The sequence below is a fragment of the Notolabrus celidotus genome, chromosome 9, assembly GCF_009762535.1.
Source record: "Notolabrus celidotus isolate fNotCel1 chromosome 9, fNotCel1.pri, whole genome shotgun sequence".
Taxonomy (NCBI): domain Eukaryota; kingdom Metazoa; phylum Chordata; class Actinopteri; order Labriformes; family Labridae; genus Notolabrus; species Notolabrus celidotus.
The window spans coordinates 8,233,819-8,256,727 of record NC_048280.1 but is presented as its reverse complement, the minus strand read 5'-3'; the positions used below and the strand labels follow the sequence as shown (position 1 = coordinate 8,256,727).

At 41.0% G+C, this 22,909-nt stretch overlaps 1 protein-coding gene across 2 annotated transcripts; it reads left to right on the top strand.

Moving 5' to 3' along the window:
• Positions 1–3,066: 3,066 nt before the first annotated feature.
• On the top strand, positions 3,067–22,597 carry LOC117818424. 2 transcript variants are annotated; one of them, XM_034691288.1, is made up of 11 exons: positions 3,067–3,756; positions 3,866–3,979; positions 7,702–7,893; positions 7,982–8,159; positions 11,037–11,220; positions 11,448–11,545; positions 11,708–12,094; positions 12,284–12,460; positions 12,860–13,050; positions 17,948–18,171; positions 21,664–22,597. In XM_034691288.1, exons 1-11 carry the CDS (start codon positions 3,583–3,585, stop codon positions 22,256–22,258), a joined length of 2,514 nt encoding a protein of 837 aa, XP_034547179.1. In that variant the 5' UTR covers positions 3,067–3,582; the 3' UTR covers positions 22,259–22,597. The 2 variants fall into 2 exon arrangements, with proteins under 2 accessions (XP_034547179.1, XP_034547178.1); XM_034691287.1 differs by having other exon boundaries at positions 3,866–4,003.
• The last annotated feature ends 312 nt before the right edge of the window (positions 22,598–22,909 follow it).

The window sequence follows — 22,909 nt, the reverse complement described above, 5'->3', positions numbered from 1 at the left end:
ATGTCCGACTTTTCCTAATCCCTCAGATGAATGAGAAGATTTTCTCTGATTTTCCTTCAGTATTTTGGCCAGTAACTGATGTGTGCAGTCAGAATCTCCATGCCACTAATTATGGCCATAATCTGCCAATACATCCAACCAATAGTTCACTTTTAGCCCATGAAAACAAACTTTAAGCTTGGTGATTGACTAAAAAAGCAGTGTGACCTTTTACTTTGCCATGAAAAGTTCTTAAAGGTGAACTAATCCTTTAAAAAAAAAAAAAATCTGATTTCAGCCAGTCCATGACATTTACTAACAGGATGTAGACTCCATACTGACTGTGGTGGTTTAATCATTTTATAAGATAAGACATTTTAATTCTCAAATGTTTAAATTCTGACCAAACAATCCTATTTTCACACAGCTTTTTTAAAACCATAATGCTGAAACTGATTTTGGTGGTGGATTGACCTTTGGCGAATCTTTAATTTCTCCTTTATTGAACTGGAGTTGTCTGGTCTCAGGGATATGGACCAGACTTTAATCAGTTTTATTTGGGGCATAGAAGTTGTTGAACTTGAAGAGTTAGCTGTCCGTACCTTAAGAGAAATTCAGATTTAAGAACAGTAGAATGAACAACAGTCCTCCCAAAAAAAACTACTAAAACTAAAAAGCAGTCAAACTCTCCTAAGGACAGAAAGTACAAAGCTGAAGATAGTGACCCAAAAAGATCCTCACATGGGCTCAGAGAGTACAGAATGAAGGTCAGGTACGTTTAAAGATGGATGAGGAAGCAGCGTCACAGGCTCGGAGCCAAAGGTGTCGACTGCTCAGGTGTCACTGTGTGAAGAGAGAGAGAGAGAGAGAGAGAGAGCAGAGAACAGGAGATCAACAGCTGTGGAGGGATCAGATCACCTGCTGGGGACACACATTCAACTCTGCGCCTGAACAAGACGACAGGTAAGATCTCTGTCCTGTGGGGGTTTGATGAAAAACAGTGAGGAGGGAACGAAACATGTAAAATTACTGAGAACTTTTACTATCGACAAGGTGAAGCAGTAAGTAAGAAGGAATACACTTTACTTGCAAACTTTGATTTTATATACCTTCAGATCTGTGCTTAGAGGTGACATGTTTGTAAAGATGTTGATTGTTTAAGATGGCCAAAGAAGTAACAGTAGTGTAGTCATTGATTATTTTTTACTAAAGTTCTGATTAACAATGTTTGGTTTTCTTCTACTTCTCATGAAATGTGATGCAGCACCATCAGGGATTATCCTCCTTTAATTTCAAGGAGGTACAATGGTCACACAACAGCATTTAAATCCTGCGTATGAACATTATTATTTATCTTATCTCTTATTTATATTACTTCAGAAACAACACTTTGCTGATTACGCATTAAAAACTAAAAAGGTGAGGAAGGCTTTACTGTCAGTTTTCTTCCTGTATAAAGTAGCTTGAGAACTTAAAGCTCCTGTGAGGAATTACTGTTTTGTGTTGGTTTTGGCGCCCCCTGTGGACAAAATGATCCTTTGATATTCCTTTTCTTGTCTCGTACATGTCTAAGTTGTTTTTTCTGAATATGTCATCCTGCTTTTTTTAAAACAGTGACTCATCATGAATATATTTAAAGATGAGGGGTTAAAAAGCATTTTCTTTACCATGCTTTTGTTGCGTCATGTAACACCTACACCATCACAGCTATTACAGCCATTAAGAATTACGTTACAGAAATTGCTAGTAGTTCTGTCAATGGTGTAGTTTGTTTTTATAAGTCATTAAGAGGCATCAATGTAAATGTCAGTGTGTTTTATAACCAGTCATAAACTCCTAGCAGGAGCTTTAAGCAAGACTAGTTTACAATTGTTCTATTGTTCAAGCTGGATATGTTTACTTTCTTTCCAGCCACTTAATAAGAAAAGAAAGTGTGTTTAACTGCATTAAAATTCTTTAAACAAAACTTTTCCGGCACTAAAACAACCTTAAAGACATTAAGCTAAACGGACAGCTCAGAATAATACCCTTTATCTTCACGCAAGTCTTGTATCCATATTTATTGTTACTTTCCATCTGCAGCTGAGGTGCACTCATGCATACATCACGCTGCTAATCTCAGGACATGGCTGTCTGCCTGCTGCCTCCTGCCTCCTGCCCCAGACACACTCACCCAGCAGATGACACGGCCATGGATGAAGCGATTAGGTTACAGACGCTGTAATTTACCGACAGGCCGTGAAGGAAACATTGGAGGCTTATTAGCTTACAGTGAAAGATCAGTGTTATCTTTATGCGACATCCCAGGGGTGGATTTATTTTGTTTTTAACGCACAAGGCCCAGGTGAAAAGATTTCATTGCCTCGGTGTGTTTATTGACAACAGTGACCTTACAACTGAGAAGTAAGACAAAATCAATATTCACCTGTAAACCTCCCATCTCATGACTTTATATCATCCTCCAGGCTAAATTATATGCCAAATTCTCTACTAAAAACATATCTTTCTTTACCTTAGATTGAATATAAATCCTCTCACATGATCATTAGGTTAGACTTTATATTACAGCACAATAATAAGGTAATGATTGAGTTATATTACGCTGGTTTAAGACCTCTGAATGGCAGACCATACCATTTTATCTTTATTTTTAGGGTAGGGGTGTTTTATTGACAACAAATTTTAAGTATCTCTTAAAAAGCATGATTTAAAATATATTTCAGGCTGTCGTTACTAAATTATTATCATGCTATTGCTTTATTTTCTGCAACAAATATACCATGAATTGCTTTAAGGCATCACAGCTGTCATATTTGCTCCATTACAGTCCTACTGCAATCATATCACATGCTATTGCACTTAGAGATTTTTTTGTTTTCATGCCATGTTCAATCTGTTATACTGGAAGATAAGACCCATACTGCTGCCAATCACCAGGGGGAGCACTAAAAGTTAGTGGTTCACTCTGGATAGCTGCTGTTATAGACAGTATTAGCTACACCAAAAGGCTAGGCTAACCCTAGTGGTGCTAAGTTAAATTTGCTGAAAGAAACAGACTTAAAAAAAATAAAAAATTGTTTTGTTAGTTCTTGCCAAGAGTAACATCCAAATATCTACACCGCTCTCATACCTGCAAGTTAAGATTCAAATTGGTGGCTAGGATATTTAGCCTAGCTTAATGTGCAGACTACAAGCAGGGGGAAGCAGCTAGCTGGGCCTAAGTTTGCGCACCCATAGTCCTTTAAAATGTTGTTATTACTCTTAAATAAGAAAAAGAAAATCAAATATAATATATTAATGACAAAACATTAAAGGTTTTTGCAGGGGTGTGTCAAAGCTTTGGCTAGGTTCAAGCTAACTCTTGCAATTGCAAAGCTAGGCTAACTCTGGCTCTAGCTCAGACTTAACAATCTCCTCATTTAACTCCTAACTAAGCTAAATATCTTTTCTTTATTTCTTGATTTTCTATTTGGCAAAAGCCGTCTTTCATTGTAACAGCTTCACCCCTGGATTTATATATATATATTTATATTGAATTATGGCTTTTTCTTCTTACTACAGCAACTCTTGCTGAAACATGAAGGGAAATCCTTCACTGTAAACATGAAACACATTGCTAATGACTGTATTTTTAATTATATATGTTGCTGTTTCCCCATCAGTATGAATCCTGCCTCGTATGAGAAAGAATCAATGAGGAGAATCAGGAGAAACAGCAAAAGCCTCCTTCAGGATCTGTTTTACAGAGGAGTCCATGGAGGAGACAGAGACACTCCTGTAAGTGTAGCTGACGACTGACCATTTGTCTCTGGGTTAATAACATGAACATTGACTGTAATTTAACATATTTCTGTGGAGTCAGTAAGGTTTTTTCCTTGACTGACAGATCCCAGCTCAACCTGGCAGAGATCCGAAAATGATTCGCTCCATCGCCAGTCTGATCAGAGCGAAGAGCAAACTCCTCCTCCTCGAGAACCCTGACACTGTGGAGATCTACAAGGTCAGCACTCAGTTCTTCAATGATGTATGAATATTATCATTATTCTAACAATGAGAAGTGCTCCAACTTTGTAGTGATGTGTCATGATCAAAAGTTGCGGCTCTGAGAGCCGATGCTTTATAGTGAATCGGAAGAGCCGGCTTGCATCCAGAGAGAGCCGGCTCCCAGTTTTTTCCTTTCGCTGCTTAGCTCTCACAGTGTTCAGCCCCAGCTCTGCTCACAGCAGAACTTTGTTTTGATTGGTCAGCATGGCGGCCATGCGGCCAATCACATGTGAGGATATAGGATACAGGTGATGGAGGGGAGGCTGTGTATGGTGGTGTGTATTCTGGTTCTGTTTACTTGAGTTTGGTTCTGGTTCTGGTTCTGTTTGCTTGGGTTTGGTTCTGTTTCGGTTCTGGTTATGTTTGCTTGAGTTTGGTTCTGGTTCTGTTTGCTTGGGTTTGGTTCTGGTTTGGTTCTGGTTCTGTTTGCTTGAGTTTGCTTCTGGTTCTGTTTGCTTGAGTTTGGTTCTGGTTCAGTTCTGGTTCCGTTTGCTTGAGTTTGATTCTGGTTCTGTTTTCTTGGGTTCTGGTTCTGGTTCGGTTCTGGTTCTGGTTCGGTTCTGGTTCGTTCAGTTCGGTTCTGGATCGGTTCTGGTTCGGTTCTGGTTCGGTTCTGGCTCGGATTGCTTGAGTTTGGTTCTGCTTCGGTTCAGTTCTGGTTCGGTTCTGGTTCGGTTCTGGCTCGGATTGCTTGAGTTTGGTTCTGCTTCGGTTCAGTTCTGGTTCGGTTCTGGTTCGGTTCTGGCTCGGATTGCTTGAGTTTGGTTCTGCTTCGGTTCTGGTTCTGGTTGCTTGATTTTGGTTCTGGTTCGGTTCTGGTTCGGTTCTGGTTCGGTTTGCTTGAGCTTGATTCTGGTTTGGTTCTGGTTCTGTTTGCATGAGTTTGGTTCTGGTTCGGTTCTGGTTCGGTTCTGGTTCGGTTCTGGTTCGGTTCTGGTTCGGTTTGCTTGAGCTTGGTTATGGTTTGGTTCTGGTTCTGTTTGCATGAGTTTGGTTCTGGTTCTGCTTTCTCTGGTTCGGTTCTGGTTCAGTTCTGGTTCGGTTTGCTTGAGTTTGGTTCTGGTTCTGGTTGCTTGAGTTTGGTTCTTGTTCGGTTTGCTTGAGTTTGGTTCTGCTTCGGTTCTGGTTCTGGTTGCTTGAGTTTGGTTCTGGTTCCTGTTCTGGTTCGGTCCTGGTTCGGTTTGCTTGAGTTTGGTTCTGGTTCTGTTTGCTTAAGTTTAGTTTTAGTTCTGACCCCAACCCTAATCCTAACCCTAACCCTAATCCTAACCCTAACCCTAACTCTAATCCTAACCCTATCCCTATCCCTAATCCTAACCCTAACCCTAAACCTAATCCTAACCCTAACCCTAATTCTAACCCTAATCCTAACCCTAACCCTAATTCTAACCCTAACCCTAACCCTATCACTATCCCTAATCCTAACCCTAACCCTAAACCTAACCCTAATCCTAACCCTAACCCTAATTCTAACCCTAACCCTAACCCTAATTCTAACCCTAACCCTATCCCTAACCCTAATCCTAACCCTAACCCTAACCCTAATCCTAACCCTGATCTTAACCCTCACCCTAATCCTAACCCTAACCCTAACCCCAACCCTAATCCTAACCCTAACCCTAATTCTAACCCTAACCCTAATCCTAACCCTAACCCTAATCTTAACCCTAACCCTAACCCTAATCTTAACCCTAACCCTATCCCTAATCCTAACCCTAACCCTATCCCTAACCCTAATCCTAACCCTAACCCTAACCCTAATCATAACCCTAACCCTAACCCTAACCCTAATCCTAACCCTATCCCTAACCCTAATCCTAACCCTAACCCTAATCCTAACCCTAACCCTAATCCTAACCCTAACCCTTACCCTAATCCTAACCCTAACCCTAATCTTAACCCTAACCCTAATCTTAACCCTAACCCTAATCCTAACCCTAATCCTAACCCTAACCCTAACCCTAATCCTAACCCTAACCCTAATCTTAACCCTAACCCTAATCATAACCCTAACCCTAATCCTAACCCTAACCCTAATCACAACCCTAACCCTAACCCTAATCCTAACCCCAATCATAACCCTAACCCTAATCACAACCCTAACCCTAATCATAACCCTAACCCTAATCCTAACCCTAACCCTAATCCTAACCCTAACCCTAATCACAACCCTAACCCTAACCCTAACCCTAATCATAACCCTAATCCTAATCCTAACCCTAATCCTAACCCTAACCCTAATCCTAACCCTAATCCTAACCCTAACCCTAATCATAACCCTAACCCTAATCCTAACCCTAATCCTAACCCTAATCCTAACCCTAACCCTAATCCTAACCCTAACCCCTAATCATAACCCTAACCCTAATCCTAACCCTAATCCTAACCCTAACCCTAACCCTATTACAATGCTTCTCATAAAAAACGTTTACATAAGAGGGTTTTCAACACACAATTCATTATTTTTTGCAAAGTTAAGGTAAAACATACGGCTACAAAAGATCCTAAATTAAGAGCCGTTCGGGATTCGGAAGAGCCGGCTCTTTTTTGGGAGCCGAGTCAAAAGAGCTGGCTCTCTGAAAAGAGCCAAACTTCCCATCACTACAACTTTGACACAGATTTAGAGCTCTATGTGAAACTCACACATGGAAGGAACTCTAAATGAGTGATGGAGAGGGTTTTAAAGGGACAGTGCGTTAAAATACATTCTATCTACAGGGTAGGTATTAATCCCTTTTCTTTGCCAAAAAATCTAAGGCACAAATAACAGTGAGACAAGACTTCTCCTCCAGGGTCCTGCTCACCTTATTGGGATTCTAATTTACAAAACCAACCGTCGTTCACGCGACAGTATTCCCCACTGATATCCCAACTCTCAGAACCAGCTGGAGGCACAGACTGTTTTTGCCACAGTGTCAACAGGCAGAGGTGGAATGTGCAAAAATCTGATTTGATTTGATGACATGTGTGATCAGGTTGCCTCTGATGCTGTTTTTTGTTTGGAATTGATCACCATTTTAAAGGATTTTGACCAATAAGAACCAAGTATTTATCCCAGCTGGAAACAATATATTTTAAAGCTACGGGCCCCACAGGTTGTCAGACTTCTGGATGATGTACTGACTTTAAATCATAATAATTAGGATGAAATAAGGATGGATCATGTAGTTTCAATCTAATGAGACAAACTTTGAAAAGACAAGTTTTGATATTGTTGTAATATTAAATCTGGCTGTTGAAGCCATGGTTAAAACATTTTTTTGTTGGTTTGCATTTTAACAACAGTATTAAATCATTTCATTTCATTTTAGTGTACATCTCTATTTTTGTTTGTAGGAATTACATTTTTATTATCACTACTTGTCTGGTTTTATTGTTATCATTTTATTTATCTCAATTATTTTACTTTGATACCATGGTATTGCACTTTTTTTTTTACCAGCAATTAATTTAATATGTCTTAATTTAACTGTTTAAATATTTTATTTAGTAACCTCTGGCATGTTATATATTTACTGTACTGTTTTCAGTTATTCAGAATGATATCTCCTCTTTCTGATTATATTCTTATTTTTAATTTACTTGTTTCAGTGTGAAAAACTCTGTGCTGAAAGTTTGTATTAAAGGTGTCACATACATTTTTTTTATATTCAACTTTTGTATTTTAACTTATTATAGCTGGATGACTCAGCCCGTTCCAGCAGAAATGGTAAAGACGATCTTTTCCTCCCTGCCATCACGACAAAGACTTCTAGTTTGAACTCCATCAGAGGAGCTCTGAGTCAGTCCTGCCCATACCTATACGACAAAAGAAGAGGATCATTTTCCTCTGTCACCTCTCAGAGAACTGGGAATCATCCTAAAAAACAGGTAACAAGACTTCTCCTTAGCTTCATTTGAATATTTGACTAAACGTCTCTTCAGTGTCAAACCTCTTTGTCCTCTCTCTTCATATCAGAGTAACCTGAAAGCCCAAAAAGAGGCCAAGAAATCCAACGTGGCTGTGACGATGACTTACCTGGGACAGGGTCTTCAGGGGTCTCGATCGGGGTCCATTAAGGATGAACTGAAGGTCCTCCAGCAAGTTAACGGAGGGGAGAATATCTGTGTCTTCAAAGGGCAAGTGACAGCAGGAGGTAAGAGCTCTGAAACTTAAAGACCAGCGAGTGATATGATCAAAGTAAATGCAAGAACATTTTCATTATCAGGGTTTATATTCAGAAATATAAAGTAAAACTTAAACTGACATTAAATGGACCAAGCATTATGGACAAGGGGAATCAGGGCCCAGTTGATCAAACTTAATCTAATCATAATAAAGTTTAGATTGCATCCAATCTTTAAAACGTTTAAAAACAGAGTATTTTTAATGATCCACGATGGAATCAAGTAATCCAGAGTTGGTCTTAATCCAGATAAAACCTGTAGTTTGTTTTGTTTGAAACTTTTGAGTAGGATTGGACTTTGATCCAAACATTCAAGATTCACGCTGGATTTCAGGAACAAATTGTAAAAACACTTTTAATTCTGTCAAAGAACCCGACCTCTTTGCAATGATCAAACATACTATGTCAAACATACAATATTTAATTGGAGGGAACTGTCAGGATCTTTTAGTTTGTGTGGATTTTGGTGTCCCCCTGTAGACAAAGTATGCAGTATGTAGTCCATTCAGTGCACTGGTAATATGTTATTTTTTATTGAAAAAGGGATACAAATAAGCTGGATTTACTGATCCTGGATGGCAAAAAGGTGGATTTCAAAATCTGGATCCCTTTGAATAACCAGACCCAGAGGTTCACTTATTCAATCCCCTCATCTCCCCTTGCAGCAAGGGGAAAAAGGACGATGAGGACGTTGGCCTGAGGCTCCGTTTGAGTTGAGCGAGAGCAGAAAGTTGATGTGTGACCTGACTGTCTGCCATCACATAAAAAAATCAGCAGACAAGAGAGGGCGTTTTATCTTTGCAGCTGCTTCATGTTGAAACAAACTGTACAGCTGTCACTGCAGGGAGAGAATCAACATGTCAGGCTGATGTAAGAACAAAGTTATAGATTTCTGCTCCGAACTGTTTGTTTGATCTGTTTACAACAGTTCTTATAGCTGACACGTAGGGGCACATTTCAAACAGGCTGAATTTAAATCAACGTGCTCTTTTATTGGAATTACGCTACATAGACACAATTGCTCAAAAATATTTCCATTGAAATATGTCTTTACTATAAACCACACTACAAGTGATTTTTGAAGTTAGTTCAAAATGCAGTTCAAACTTAATTTCACTCACCTTTATTGTGCTGTGTTGGAATCAGAGAGCTTGGAGAATGATATCTTGCTTCACAAATAAAGCCAAGGCTGTCGGTGTGGATTAAAGACGGTAAACAGTCAGTGGAATGGATTCATAAATACAAATATAGTCTGTATAGTTTGCACAAACTGAATCATTTGTTCTTGCTGTGCCGGTTCCCTCAAACGGTGACTGTAATTGTGTCTGTCAGCTGAACAGTGTAACAAAGTGTTGATGTGCTGTTAGAAGCGTACTGAAAGATAACAGGAACAACTGAAACATCTGAAGAGGTAATCTTATAACTGTATTTAATAACTGGTTGCTGATCAGTACAGGGCTAGGCTGAAGATGGAAGCAGTGCTTAAGGCCCCAGTTGTATGGCTCTTGATGAAGAGACAAACAGTTCAAGAGGGTTAAATGTCCTGTGACAAAATGTTGATTCTAGGGGTAATTACATTTGGAGGAGGTGCATGTCAGGAGCTACGCTGACCTCTGGCGTAGGCTAGCCGTCAATTCGACACAGAAATATATATCAGCCTTTAGAAGCTGTCCTACTGTTGAATCATGAAGAGCATGAGCTCTCTGATGCAGACTTTACAACACCAATCTGCATTTCTGCAAACTTTCCATTGGGACACACTCAGAGTTCACTGCAAACTTGTCGACAGGAAGAAAAAGCCTCACCAAATACAAATGTAAATAAGTATGACAACATGAAGTCTCAGTGACGTCACCCACTGGTCCACGAAGAGATGTTAAAAAGCCCAATGATTGTGGTTTGCCATATTGGAAATGATGACTCAGCTAAACTTTCAGTCAACAAAGACACAGTCAAAGAGGTGGAGCTGAGGCTGGCTTTTGGCCTCCCGGAAAACAATTACAATTACACGTTTTGTGAATTCATTTTCTGCATTCTGTGAAATAGTTTGGCATATAATTAACTGTTTTTCTTGGTTTGTATTTTTCCTGAAATGTTTGTGTAGTTGACCTCTAAAGGCTGATTTATACTTCTGCGTTGAATCGACGGCGTAGCCTATGCCAAGGGTCCGCGTAGCTCCCGTACATACGCAGAGGCCTACGCACGTAGCTGACGTGCACCTCCTCCAAAATGTAACTACGCTTAGAATCAATGCAGACCGCAAGCCCTGTGATTGGCGCGCTCGGTGGCATTGTGTTTCTCCCATTCCATATCACTTCCGGGATCCCGGACATCGGCCGCACATCGGCCGTGTATTTCATCTCCTCCTCTCTATTCTTCATGTAATCATGTCTGTATGATAAACAGTAACATGTATCAGCTGTAGATTAACATAACACGCTCTGAATCGCTGTGGAAAAGTAAACAGAGATCGTAGCGGGAGACCACACTGCCCTCAAGCGTTCGGGCGTAGAATTGCTGCGCGACATGGACACATCGACGCACAAGTATGTGGTGCTCATGTCCGCGTCAGCCCCTGCTGCATAGGGGCAACGCAGAAGTATAAATCAGCCTTTAGGCCACCGTACTCAGGGACTCATCCACACACTCACTGAAGGCCTGACATCATATATGTCCATGAGGGTTCAGTGCTCAGACTTTGGAATGGAGATTTAAACTGGGCCTATCTCTGAATCCACTGACCCCCTCAGAAAAATCCTCTGAACAACAGTTCATTCTGAGTCATCAAACATAGTCACCCTTACCTTCCTTGAAAAAGATTTTAAAAACTCTCTTTGCTTCTTTCAGAGCAGTTCCAGTTCATCTCTCAGCGTCACAGAGGTTTCCCCTTCAGTGCTACGTTGTACGTCAACGGCATCATGGTGGCCAGGATCAGCTCCTGCTGCGAGTACCGCTACGCTCCAGGCTTCCAGCAGGGCAAGAGGAGCTGCTTCAGACTGACGTGGCTAGCTGGTGGGATCCCCTGCTACAGGTCAGGTTTCATCCTCTGGGAGAACAACACACAGCGATGGAAGAGCATTTGAAATTAGTAGCAGTCGAAACACATCAGGTGAACCCATTTGTCTGCAGATTGAACTTACTGTGGGTCTACAGAGGAGGAAAAAGTCTGCATACTGGATGCCATGAGGGAATGAAGTTGTTGGAGGTATATGGGAGGAATGTGATTCAGGATGAAGGTGTATTTTTCATCTTTTTCAGATGTACCAGTCTACGAAACAAATACAGCTCCTGCCAGCATCTGAACAATGGCACAAAGCAGAACCTAATTCTCCCTCTAGAGCAGAGCCCTGGCAACGGTACAAAGCCCGGAGAACCAGTGGCTCCATTTTCCATTACTTCTTAAAGCTTATTCATCAACATTTTTTGACATTAGGCCCAGTCCTTGATTCCAGCAGACGAGTTTAAAGAGAAAATATCTAACAAAGCACTTTTTCTCTTTCATTTTGTCGCCAATGTAGGCAACATCGAATCATGCCCATCATCCCCTTTGTTCATCCCAGCCAAACCAGAGAAGAAATCAACAAGGAGGACAAGAAAACACATCAAAGAAGGCGGCGGAGGATCCACAGACAGCGAAGACTCAGCTAAAGCAAGGATTAAAGAGACATCCGAGAGGAAACGACACAAAGGTCAGAGTAATCAGAAAGAGAGCAAAGGCAGGACAAGGGGAAAGAAGAACGAAGAAGGGCGAGACAGTAAGGACTCAGAGGTTTCCCAGAGGCCAACAGAGAAAGAAAAATGTGAAGAACAAGCTTTGGCTGAACAAGAAAAGAAGAAACAGCTGAAAAAAAGCAGCAAAGTTGCTACGATGCAGCCACAATCAAACAAGACAAGTAGAATTCTCGGTAAGCATTGTTTGACTCATTTAAGCTGCTTTGATTCCTGTAAGAGAAGGCGGTGAAACCAGATGAGAATACAGTCTTTCAAGTGAATCGCAAATGACCTTTGTTGCATTTGCATGTTTTTTTTCTTCCATTAAATATGTTTTGTGGTGGGAAAAAAAAGGAAAAGAACAAGAATGTCTCTTTGTGAAGATTCATTGCAGGACAAAGAAGCGATGACTAAGCAGAACGCGGAGAAGCAGAAGGACCTGGGATCAAATGAGAAAAACAGAGACGGGGAAAGACTGAAGGACTTCTATGAAGAATGTTTGGAAATGAGTGCCGCGTTGGAGCAGGGCCAAAACAAACACAACTGGTTCAAGGCAAACAGTGAGTGAAGAAACCGCAGCAGCTCCACGGAAGGAGCAAGCTGGAATCCCCCTAGAGTGCTTGTGACTGATTTACATAACACACTTAAGCAGAAATCGTGAATCTGCGAGAAAGTGATGTGAGGAGCGATGTCTGCTTGAGAGCATGGATGGATGGATGGATGGATGGATGAATGGATGAATGGAGAGGTTATCCAGACTAGATTCATGCTGAAACACACGCGCCTGCATGCATAAATCTCACTACAGAGAATCTGTTTTCTCTATTAAACTGAATTTTAGATTTCATTACTTGCATTCTCACATCAACACTGGGTATCAATATCACTATGTGTACTTGGCTTCTGCTGCGACAGTTTTATTGTTGCCTGAGTTGTTTTCTTCCTCTTTGCATGCCAAGTCCTGGAGAGGTGCCGTCTGCAGAAGAGCCTGTCATCAGGTCCCAAAGCTTTGGGCTCAGATGTGGAACTCAGCGCTGAAAGTGACGCCGTCCTCCAGCCTGATGGAGAGCCAGAGGGGGAGGAGGAGGACACAGCCAGCCAAAGTGCTGGCAAAGAGGAGCCTGTTAGGGAACAAGACCTGCAGGCGCAGGTGTGTGTCCGACACTAACTACTGAGGTGAATCGTTGTTTTTGCCAGGACAGTCTTGGCAGTAAATACCCCAAAAAAGCCTTTAAAATCACCTCATACTTTTATTATGCTGCAGTGAGCATTAAGTTGTGTTGAAACTTGTAATGTTGCATTCAAAAAAGGAAAAAATTATTACTAAAAAGACTTCAAAATGCATTATTAATGTGAAGTTGTCTCAATAAGTTTACTGCAATAGAAATATTCTGCCCCAAAAAAAGAGTTGTAAATAAGTGATGCAAATTTCACAAAACTTATGAAATAGTATAGAGCAGTGATTTTCAAAGAGGTGGCCTTGGATTTTCAGTGTTCTAGTTTCTGTTTGTAGTACATGTGTAGTCTAAGTAGCATTGACCACTCGTGTATCAGAAGGCTTTGGTGTACGCAGGAAAAACAGTCTGTATGCAGAGCTAACACACACTGCTGCAATGACATCCAGACTTCTTTCGGTGGTAATTTGATAACAATGTGTTTCTCTATGATCAGATATTTTCATGCAAGTTCATCTACCAAAACGTTCTAGGTGTAACAGGCAATCAGTGCTTACATTTCCCGATTACCTAGAATGCATCAGAAATGATTGAGTCAACTTCTGCTATACAATCAACAAGTTTGCATCTTACTTTTTACACTTTTATCATTAATGTTGTTATTTTGACAAACTTAAGACCCATGAATTGTAAGTACATTTGTAGAAAGTAGGTTTCTTTCTTGGGCTCATGCTGTTGAAGTGAGTCAGAGTTAAGCCTCACTGGTACAGTACTAGCAGTTGAATTGAGACCGACTACAGACCAAGCGGAAACCTCCGGTCTATAAATATGAGTCCAATGCGGAAGTGTTAAAAGCTGCAGTTCATCGAGAATCTGCTTGAGGCTGGCTCTGGAAGTACCGGAAGTCACATACACATAAATGGGAAAAAGATGATCTTTACAGCAGAAATAGACATGTTTACAGCCGGGTACAAAAGACAAGTATTGTCTGGATAGCTAATTTCTTGATGTGCTCTCACTGTTAGAGGGGTGAATTTTTTCTCTAACGCAGCAATTTCGAAGATATTGAGATTAAGAGTCTCTCAATGAGAGGCATTTTTTATTTTGGTAATAACCCTTTGTTTAAATCTTTGTTTTCTTTAACACATGGGTCAAGGATTTGCTTTTCTTTCAGAGTTTTCTTTCTTTCTTGATTCAATAGAAGTTGTAATTGTTTTCCCTCCTAAATCCAATCACGATAGATAGCTGTTTACAAATGTGTCTGGTTTTACCCAAGGTTTCTGCCTGTTGCTGAGTGCTTGCTCTTGGTGGACTAATATTCTATCAATTCACTCAATCACTATTTGTTCATATAGTGCCAAATCACACTATGATGCTTCCAAAAAAGAGTAGGTTATTTAAAAGAACCAACATTAATCCACCATCAGGGAGCACTCTGCAACAGTAGCAAGAAAAAATCCTTTAACAGGCAGAAACCTTGAGTAGAACCAGACTCTGTTGAGACTGGATGGTCCAAGACTAGACAAAGAGTATGGTCTGGATCTGTTCTATCGAGATATACTTCTTGGGTTGAGGTTGTATGACGTACTTGTTGACAGTAGGAGTTAGGGAGTTTTTGCCCAAATAAGGACATGACTGGCTTGATTGACATGCGGGAACACACAGCTGTTGGCTAGGAGGCTCAAACCCCGCCTCTTTACGTCACAACAGCTCCACAGCTCCACAGCAGCAATATGGCTGCTGCCGCCGATTGGCCTCAAAACAGCTCTTCAGAAACAGGATCACGGATACTACGTCCATATTTTATACAGTCTATGATACAGACAGATGAACAGGCCCAACTCCTGGGGTTGTAATAGACCAAAAAAGACAGCAGTGATGTTGCAGATGTAAACGTCACATGCGAAAGGAAGACTTTGCTGGAAGTCATTGAACGCTTACACCTGGCCACACTGGAATTAGCATACTGAAAAGTTAGCATCCATTCCCAGAGGCTTATGTCACATCTCTTGTCAGAGGATAAAAGGCAATGATTGCCGATGGGTTCAGAGATTGCTGTTACTGTTAAATATTGTTATAAAGGAATTTCAGAGGCTGTTAACAAACGATCATACGGACAAATTGGATTAAATAAATGATTAACAAATGAGAAAAATACAAAAAAATATGTTCACCTTTACCATTCTTGCTAATGATTGTTAATACAGAGAGAATAATAGATCATCTACAAAGAAGACATTGGAGGAAATGGACTTATAACAAGATGAGTGAAGCATTAACACTTTGTTCGATAAAGAACTAAAAAAAGGACAAGGAAGCCTTTCTCAAGAAAATAACAATACATCAGCCTTAAAAGGACATTTCTTCATGTCTTTCTGACATTCATAAACTGATAAAAAAAGCTGATTATTTCACCAAACGTCCTAATTTGGAGGACTTTTTCATTGCGTGGAGGTTAATACCTAAACGGCTGTAACAAATGGTCAGTGTCTTTTATCTGGGACATGCAGCAGGCGTTTGGCTGGCTCATTCTCGCCATGATAAAAGAGCTTCACACTCTGCCTGAAAAATTCCTCAAGGTCCAGCAAAGTGGCACAGCGGTTGTGGCCGACAGCCAGACCATATGCCTCTTAGATTCTCCCCCTGTCTCGGCATTTAAAAAAAGCTCCAGTACCTGCCCTGATCACATCACATTCCAGCCAGCACCCAGAGATTGGAGCTTTGCTGCTCCCACACACAAACAATGAAGACGATATATTTGCAATATTCTGTTCCCAGGTCAGTGATGCAATCTGTTTTTTAGAGACTTGCTGTCTGACGATTGAACCTAAAGTTGGATGAGATTTTCTGTTTCTTTGTCGAGTTTTGCAGACATTTCCCTTCCAGGATGGTACAAATGGCAAAGCAATAGAAATTGAATATAAATAAATGGAGATTTTTGCCTGATTTACCCCTTGGATAATGAAATCTTTCAAAATGCCAGTAGGTCAGCTCTGAAATGCATAACTTTTTCCAGTGATGAGACATGCTTTAGGGGAGTCAGTTAAATTTTGAGATCAGTGTCTATTACTGAGCATGAAACAGAGACAACAGAGAAAAGAGAATTTACAAAAATGTTTACTTCATTTAAAAAACAGAAAAATACATGTTTTTTCTTAAATATCTAAGGATGTGTAGATTCTGATGTAAGGGATGATGGTGGTGTAGTGAGTATGGTTATGTGAATTAGAATCTCTTCAATGTGCAAGGCCCCGACATGAAGTCAAGTGGCAACCTCCAGTATTAAAATATGGAGCCCATGCGGAAGTGCTAAAACTGCAGTTCATTGAGCGTCCACAGAAACACCAGAAACCACATACACACGCCATATACTGTATAAAATATGGACGTAGTATCCGTGAAGTCACCCATCTGTTCCTTAGCGCTGTTTTGAAGCCAATCAACGGCGGCAGCCATATTGGAAATGCGGAACTCAACCAGGCAGAGTGTGACGTAATTAGCTACGCAGGGCCAAGCCGTTTTTTGAACATGGCTGTAAACATGTTTATTAATGCTGCAAAGATCATCTATTCCCCACTCATGTCTATGTGGTTTCCGGTGTTTCTGCAGCCAGCCTCAAGCAGAGTCTCGATGAATTACAGTTTATAACACTTCTGCATGGGCTTCATAGTTTGAGACCGGAGGCTGCCGCTTGGTACACACCCAATCCAAAAGGGACAATCTTAAAAGCAATACAAAAACATGTTTATAACCTGGTTCATGAAACGGTTTAGGTCTGTATTGCTCATTTCTCTTTAAGGGAACACTCTGCAGGGGGTGCATTCATTTATAACTTGTTATTTTTAAAGATATTAAACTTACAAGTTTTGCCTAAATAAGGGCATGGCTGACTTGATTGACAGGTGGGCACCCTGTAGCTGTTGGCGAAAAAGGCTAAAGGCACGCCTCTTTACCTCACACTAGCTTAGACGAAGTAAGGTCGAGTTCAACATTTCCAATATGGCACCCGCCGACAATTGGCTTCAAAACAGCGCATCAGAAACAGATGGGTGACTTCACGGATCCCACATCCATTTTTCATACAGCCTATGCTTGAAGCAGAGGGGTCTTGTCTCAAATGTATTAATCAATACTGCTTATGACCTGGCTAGACACAAAATATTGATTTAAAGATGATTATTTATTTGATTAAAGAAATGATACAGTTAGAGATATGGTCCCTCTGATTTCACAGTCAATTCATAATTTAAAAAATTAGCCTGCTTATGTGTTTTAATCCACATTTAACTCAACATTTCCATCGAAGGTAACGGTAGACAAAGTGAACGCGGCTTCTGCATTTATTTATGATGACATTTTGCTCTCGTTCAGCTCCCCGTCTTCTCAGAACTTTGCAGTTGACACAACTTTAAACATTCTGAGGCAAATGTCACAACTGCTAACATTGTTGCTATTATCACTACCGCTAATGGTTTAAGTTACTTTGTAGCGCCAGGATACCCAGAGTTGCACTTGCTAGCTCTGCTGTTGTTGCCAGGATTGAAGGACAGGATCTTGCTCCACTTTTCCCTATCAGAGATGGTTGACGTCCAAGAGCTTCATGGGGTGCTCTCACATCTGTGCCGGCTAACTTTCATTGTTTCCCGACTCTCTACTCTCTCTCACTAATGTTTTTGCCACAGGCAGATGTGAAATGGGTCAGATTCCTTTCATGTGTGTGTTTCTAAGGTTCCATTGGCTCTCATTATTATTGATCAACAGTTTTATTATGAGGCACGTCTTTACCTTTGGAAATTTGGTTTTCAGATGATATCTTGCACCAAACCAAGCCAAGCCAACAACCTATGTCTTTGTCTTATTTTCTGACCATAGCTTGATGCAATGATCACGGTGCTGAGCATCTCCGATGAGGTGGAGCAGCTGGTTCTGAGAAACACGGACCTGACTGACGACCATCTGCTGAGCCTGGCGGGGGCCCTAAAGAAAAGCCTGTCCGAGGTCACGCTGCTCAACCTCAACCTCAACCTCATCGGTCCATATGGCGCTCACATCCTGCTGGACGTTCTGAGAGTGAAGCCTCAGGTCAGAGGCTTACAGTAAGTCTGCGGCTCCAGTGTTCCACGTTACATCAGAAACAGAGAGGGAAGACTCACAGAATAAGAAGCAGCTCCAGGAACATCCAGCTTTAAAAATGTGACTTTAGAAAAGAACACAATAAATCTGAGCTGACAGTAAAAAGACGGTGTTAATACGAGGACAGCTGCAGTTGCAGGGTAAAATTTTAGCCTTTCACTTCTGAATTACACAATCCATCTCCTTTATGTGAACAAGAAAGCCTCATCATTCTGAGTTACAGTGTGTTCTATTTCTCTAAAAATACAGTTAGGGTATGAGAGCAGGGCTTTTTTTAGAGACATGTTGACAGATGTGGACACTCAGTGCAGGCTGACATGTGAGATACAGTGCAATGCACACCTGCTCATTTCATACAGGACAAAGTGTCATATGTCCCACCTGTTGTTTGGTGAAGTGTAAGGTTACTTTTGGTGTTTGGCGTTGTCATCCATCTTCTCTTGCATCTTAAGCTTTATTCTCTGCCATCACATTTTTCCCTGAGTCTGTGATTTGATGCTCTCACCTTTACCCCGTTTATTTTACTTTATTAGCCTTACACCGTGTATAGATTTTAGCCTCAACCTGATTTGGGGACTCTTCATTCTTCTTTTTTCTTCACACATGTTCTGCCTCTTTTGGACCTTAAATTTCAATTACTTCCTCTGGATTTGTAGGACTGTTTTGGGGGGGCTGCTCTCTGCTTACAGCCTTACCTTCCTAACAAGTGTTGTACTGAGGCTGTTTGAGGAGCAGAAGCGTAACCCGTAACAATTATACACAATTATACATTAGACGGGCATCCAAAGGGCACTTTTTTACATTTATACATTTGACGGGTATCTAGAGGGCCCTTTTTTTTTAACATTTATACATTTGAGGGGTATCTAGAGTGCCCTTTTTTTTTTAACATTTATACATTTGAGGGGCATCCAGAGGGCCCTTTTTTTTCTACATTTTTACATTTGAGGGGCATCCAGAGGGCCCTTTTTTACATTTATACATTTGAGGGGTATCTAGAGGGCCCTTTTTTTTTACATTTATACATTTGAGGGGTATCCAGATGGCCCTTTTTTACATTTATACATTTGAGGGGCATACAGAGGGCCCTTTTTTACATTTAAACATTTGAGGGGTATCCAGATGGCCCTTTTTTCCTACATTTTTTGCATTTGAGGGGCATCCAGAGGGCCCTTTTTTCACATTCTTAAATTTTTACATTTGAGGGGCATCCAGAGGGAACTTTTTTTTTTTACATTTTTACATTTTTACATTTGAGGTGCATCCAGAGGGAACTTTGTTTTACATATATACATTTGAGGGGCATCCAGAGGGCCCTTTTTTTTTTACATTTTTACATTTTTACATTTTTACATTTGAGGGGCATCCAGAGGGCCATTTTTTTAGATTTATACATTTGAGGGGCATCCAAAGAGCACTTTTTTACATTTATTCATTTGAGGGGTAACCAGAGGGCCCTTTTTTTACATATATACATTTGAGGGGCATCCAGAGGGCCCTTTTTTACATTTATAAATTTGTGGGGCGTCCAAAGGGCACTTTTTTACCTTTATACATTTGAAGGGAATCCAAAGGGCCCTTTTTTACATTTATTCATTTGAGGGGAATCCAAAGGGCACTTATTTACATTTATTCATTTGAGGGGTATCCAGAGGCCACTTTTTTTTTAACGTTTATACATTTGAGGGGAAACCAAAGGGCACTTTTTTTACGTTTAGACATTTGAGGGGCATCCAGAGGGCCCTTTTTTAAATTTTACATTTGAGGGGCATCCAGAGGACACTTTTTTATCTTTATAAATTTGAGGGGCATCCAAAGAGGAGATTTTTCTGACACATGCGTTCTGTTATCAAAGTTAGTTCTAAACATGCTGATTCAGGTCCAAGTTTTCATTTCACAGAGAAGTCTAGTTTTTTTTTATTTAAAGTTATGTTTTTTGGGCATCTTTGCCCTTATTGGTCAGGAAAGCTGGAGAGAGACAGGTATTGTGGGGAGTAGAGATTGGGGGATGACAAAAAATGGTAGTGGCCAGGGGTCGAGCCTGCGACCGCTGTGGCGAGGACTGTAGCCTCTGTACATGAAGTGCATGCTTGGACCGCTAGGCCAATGGTGGCCCAGAAGTCTAGTTATTATTTGATGTTTTCAGTATATCTTTTGATGATGTGATTGATGCTAAGAAAAGGGGTATACAACGCCATGATTGACAGCTCTGTTGACAAATGCAGCGCTGTGTGGACTAGATTAGCAGAGATTAGAGAGAAGAGGAATGCAAGAGGAAATGTGACGACACACTAATCAAGTCCAAGTCATATCTAATATATATGACACTTTAAAACAATCGCAGTTGACTAAAGTGCTGTACAAGATAGAAACATAATGTCAATAAAAGAGCAACTTAGGTAAAAAAAATAATGTCTCAAACACAATAAATAAGAGAAACAATATAGTTGCAAGATGAAATGTCAGGATGTCAAGCTCAAAGACAACACAAGAGAAAGGTGTTAGGCTTTGATTTAAAACTTTGAAGAGACTGAGCAGCCCTGACTGTTCCACAGCGTGGGAGCAGCCAATGCAGAAGCTCCGTCACCTCCAGTTTTGAGCCTGGATCTAACATCACTGACACAGAAGTCTCTGAACTTTCTATAACCTTGAATGTCTGCTTCATACCATATTAAAAATCTGTTCTGTGGATCGCACCTACCTGAAAGATCAGCATGTTAGTGAGATTTGGGGCAATGTTAGCTTCACTTTGTACAGACGGAGAAGGTAGAGATCTGTAAATCTTTGTGTACACTACACATTAAGTGTTGGTCTTAAAGAATTAGTGGAAAATTACTCTAAATACATCTTTTTGAATTTTGGTAGCTTGTCAGTGAGACGATTTCAACCACCCTCTCATTTGCTCATTACTAACGAGGCTTCAGCCATGTTCTGGCAGCCATAGCTCAACTCTGGACAATTCCTATGTGCAGTAGCCAGGCAACCATGAGAGACTCAAGAAAGTTACCAGTCTCAGCCAAGAAATAATCCAGTACAAAACACTTTTAGGTTCTGATGAAACAAAAACAATCCTTTAATGTGTGCTGCAGCAGATCAAACGCGTCCCTGTGAGAGTTAACAGTGTTCACTAAATGTTGATTAAATGCATAGAAAGTCTGATGCATCTTTTCTAACACTTGTACAATTATTCAAATCTTCAATCCTTCATTTGAACATGTTTTTTAATATATGTCTGCCTCTATAAAGGGAAATGAGCACTTAACGATCCATAAGAGATGCAGAATTTACAACAACATGCTGCAGAATAAGCAGATGCAAATGATTTTCTGCCTCATATATCATAAAGAGGGAGAACTTAAAATCAGGGTGCAAGTATGCACTCTTTTTAAGTCAGCTTTTCATGCATGAGTCAAAATAAATCTCTATGACAACCATTCTTTTTTCTCTCTTCGCAGCCTGTTTGGAAACAAACTGCGTGACCATGGATTGCTGACCCTATTGAGCGGAATTGCTGAGCTGCAGGGACAAACAGCCAGAGCTGCTGCAGTCATCCAACAGGCAATGCTTTACCCATCAGAGCAGAATATGCTGCAGCTCCCCACTGGATGGCGCTCTTTCAGGGTTTTTGCACTTCAAGAGCTGGATATTGGGGGAAATGGCTTGAGCAGCGACGGGGTGAAGGTGTTAGCGTCCTATTTGAGGCACCACTCGTACCTTCAGTACTTGGGGTTGGCGCAGAGCAGCGGTGCCGATCTGACAGCGTGGAAGGAGCTTTTCGACAGCCTCAAAGGAAACGCGTCACTGACTCAGATCATCCTCGATGAGAACAACTTAGGAGACCCGGGGGTCAGGCTGCTGGCCGACATGTTGAAGGAGAACGCAAGTCTTCGGCAGGTGGATCTGGACAGGAATGGAATCAGTGATGTGGGGGGAAACGATATCATGGGGGCGCTGCTTTGCAGGACGCATTTCCCACTGAGGCATCTGAGCCTTCAGGAGAACAACATCAGCGCAGGACTCATGAGTAGGATACAGGAAGAGGTGAAATAAATCCTGTAGGAGTAGAATTCACTCCCAAATAATGAGAACATATGTAACACAAAACACAAAGAGCTGACTTGAGAACTCAGAGGAATTTCTGTTTACATTTTGAGGTCAGAGAAGGAGAAAAGCTGACTCATCTGACTTGTTCGACCCTAAAACACACACACAAAGATCTTCCTTCCTGTAGCTGGGTGGCCCCTGCTCACAAATGCTGCGTCTTAGTTTAGCCTAGGTAGGCAGTGTAGGAGGCATGTTTGCTTTAGGGCAGCGCTGTGGTCTGAATGCATTTTCAAAGAGCTCTCAATAAACTGAACCTTTCTTCTTTGTGGTGAGGTTACATCTTCACCTTGAGTTTTTTTTCTTCTCCTTCCCACCAGCGTTACCCCTCGTGAACCCACACCTCCTACTTTGCTAAAACCAACTCCAGCTTAAGGCTCGCTGAACCCGCTGTCGTTTTTATTGAATAATTTGCTGCCTCCTGACAAAAAGAAACCGCAGTGATTCATTCCACCCACAGTATTCGCAGGTCACGGATGACTTACCCATGGCTTCCATGCATCCAGAACATTTCAGTAGCCATCATCAGATCCCTTTTCTCCACTTCTACGAATCAAGTGGGTTCTGGTCAGCTAAGCCATGGCACGTAAAATACCCTCA

What these genes read in the sequence shown, in the direction of transcription:
- LOC117818424 (XM_034691287.1), top strand. Translation starts at nt 3,583, where the DNA reads ATGAAACACATTGCTAATGACTGTATTTTTAATTATATATGTTGCTGT. An exon ending in GGTGGGATCCCCTGCTACAG is followed by an intron (nt 11,221 to 11,447) that starts GTCAGGTTTCAT and finishes CATCTTTTTCAG; the next exon opens with ATGTACCAGTCTACGAAACA. An exon ending in CCTCAGGTCAGAGGCTTACA is followed by an intron (nt 18,172 to 21,663) that starts GTAAGTCTGCGG and finishes CTCTCTTCGCAG; the next exon opens with CCTGTTTGGAAACAAACTGC.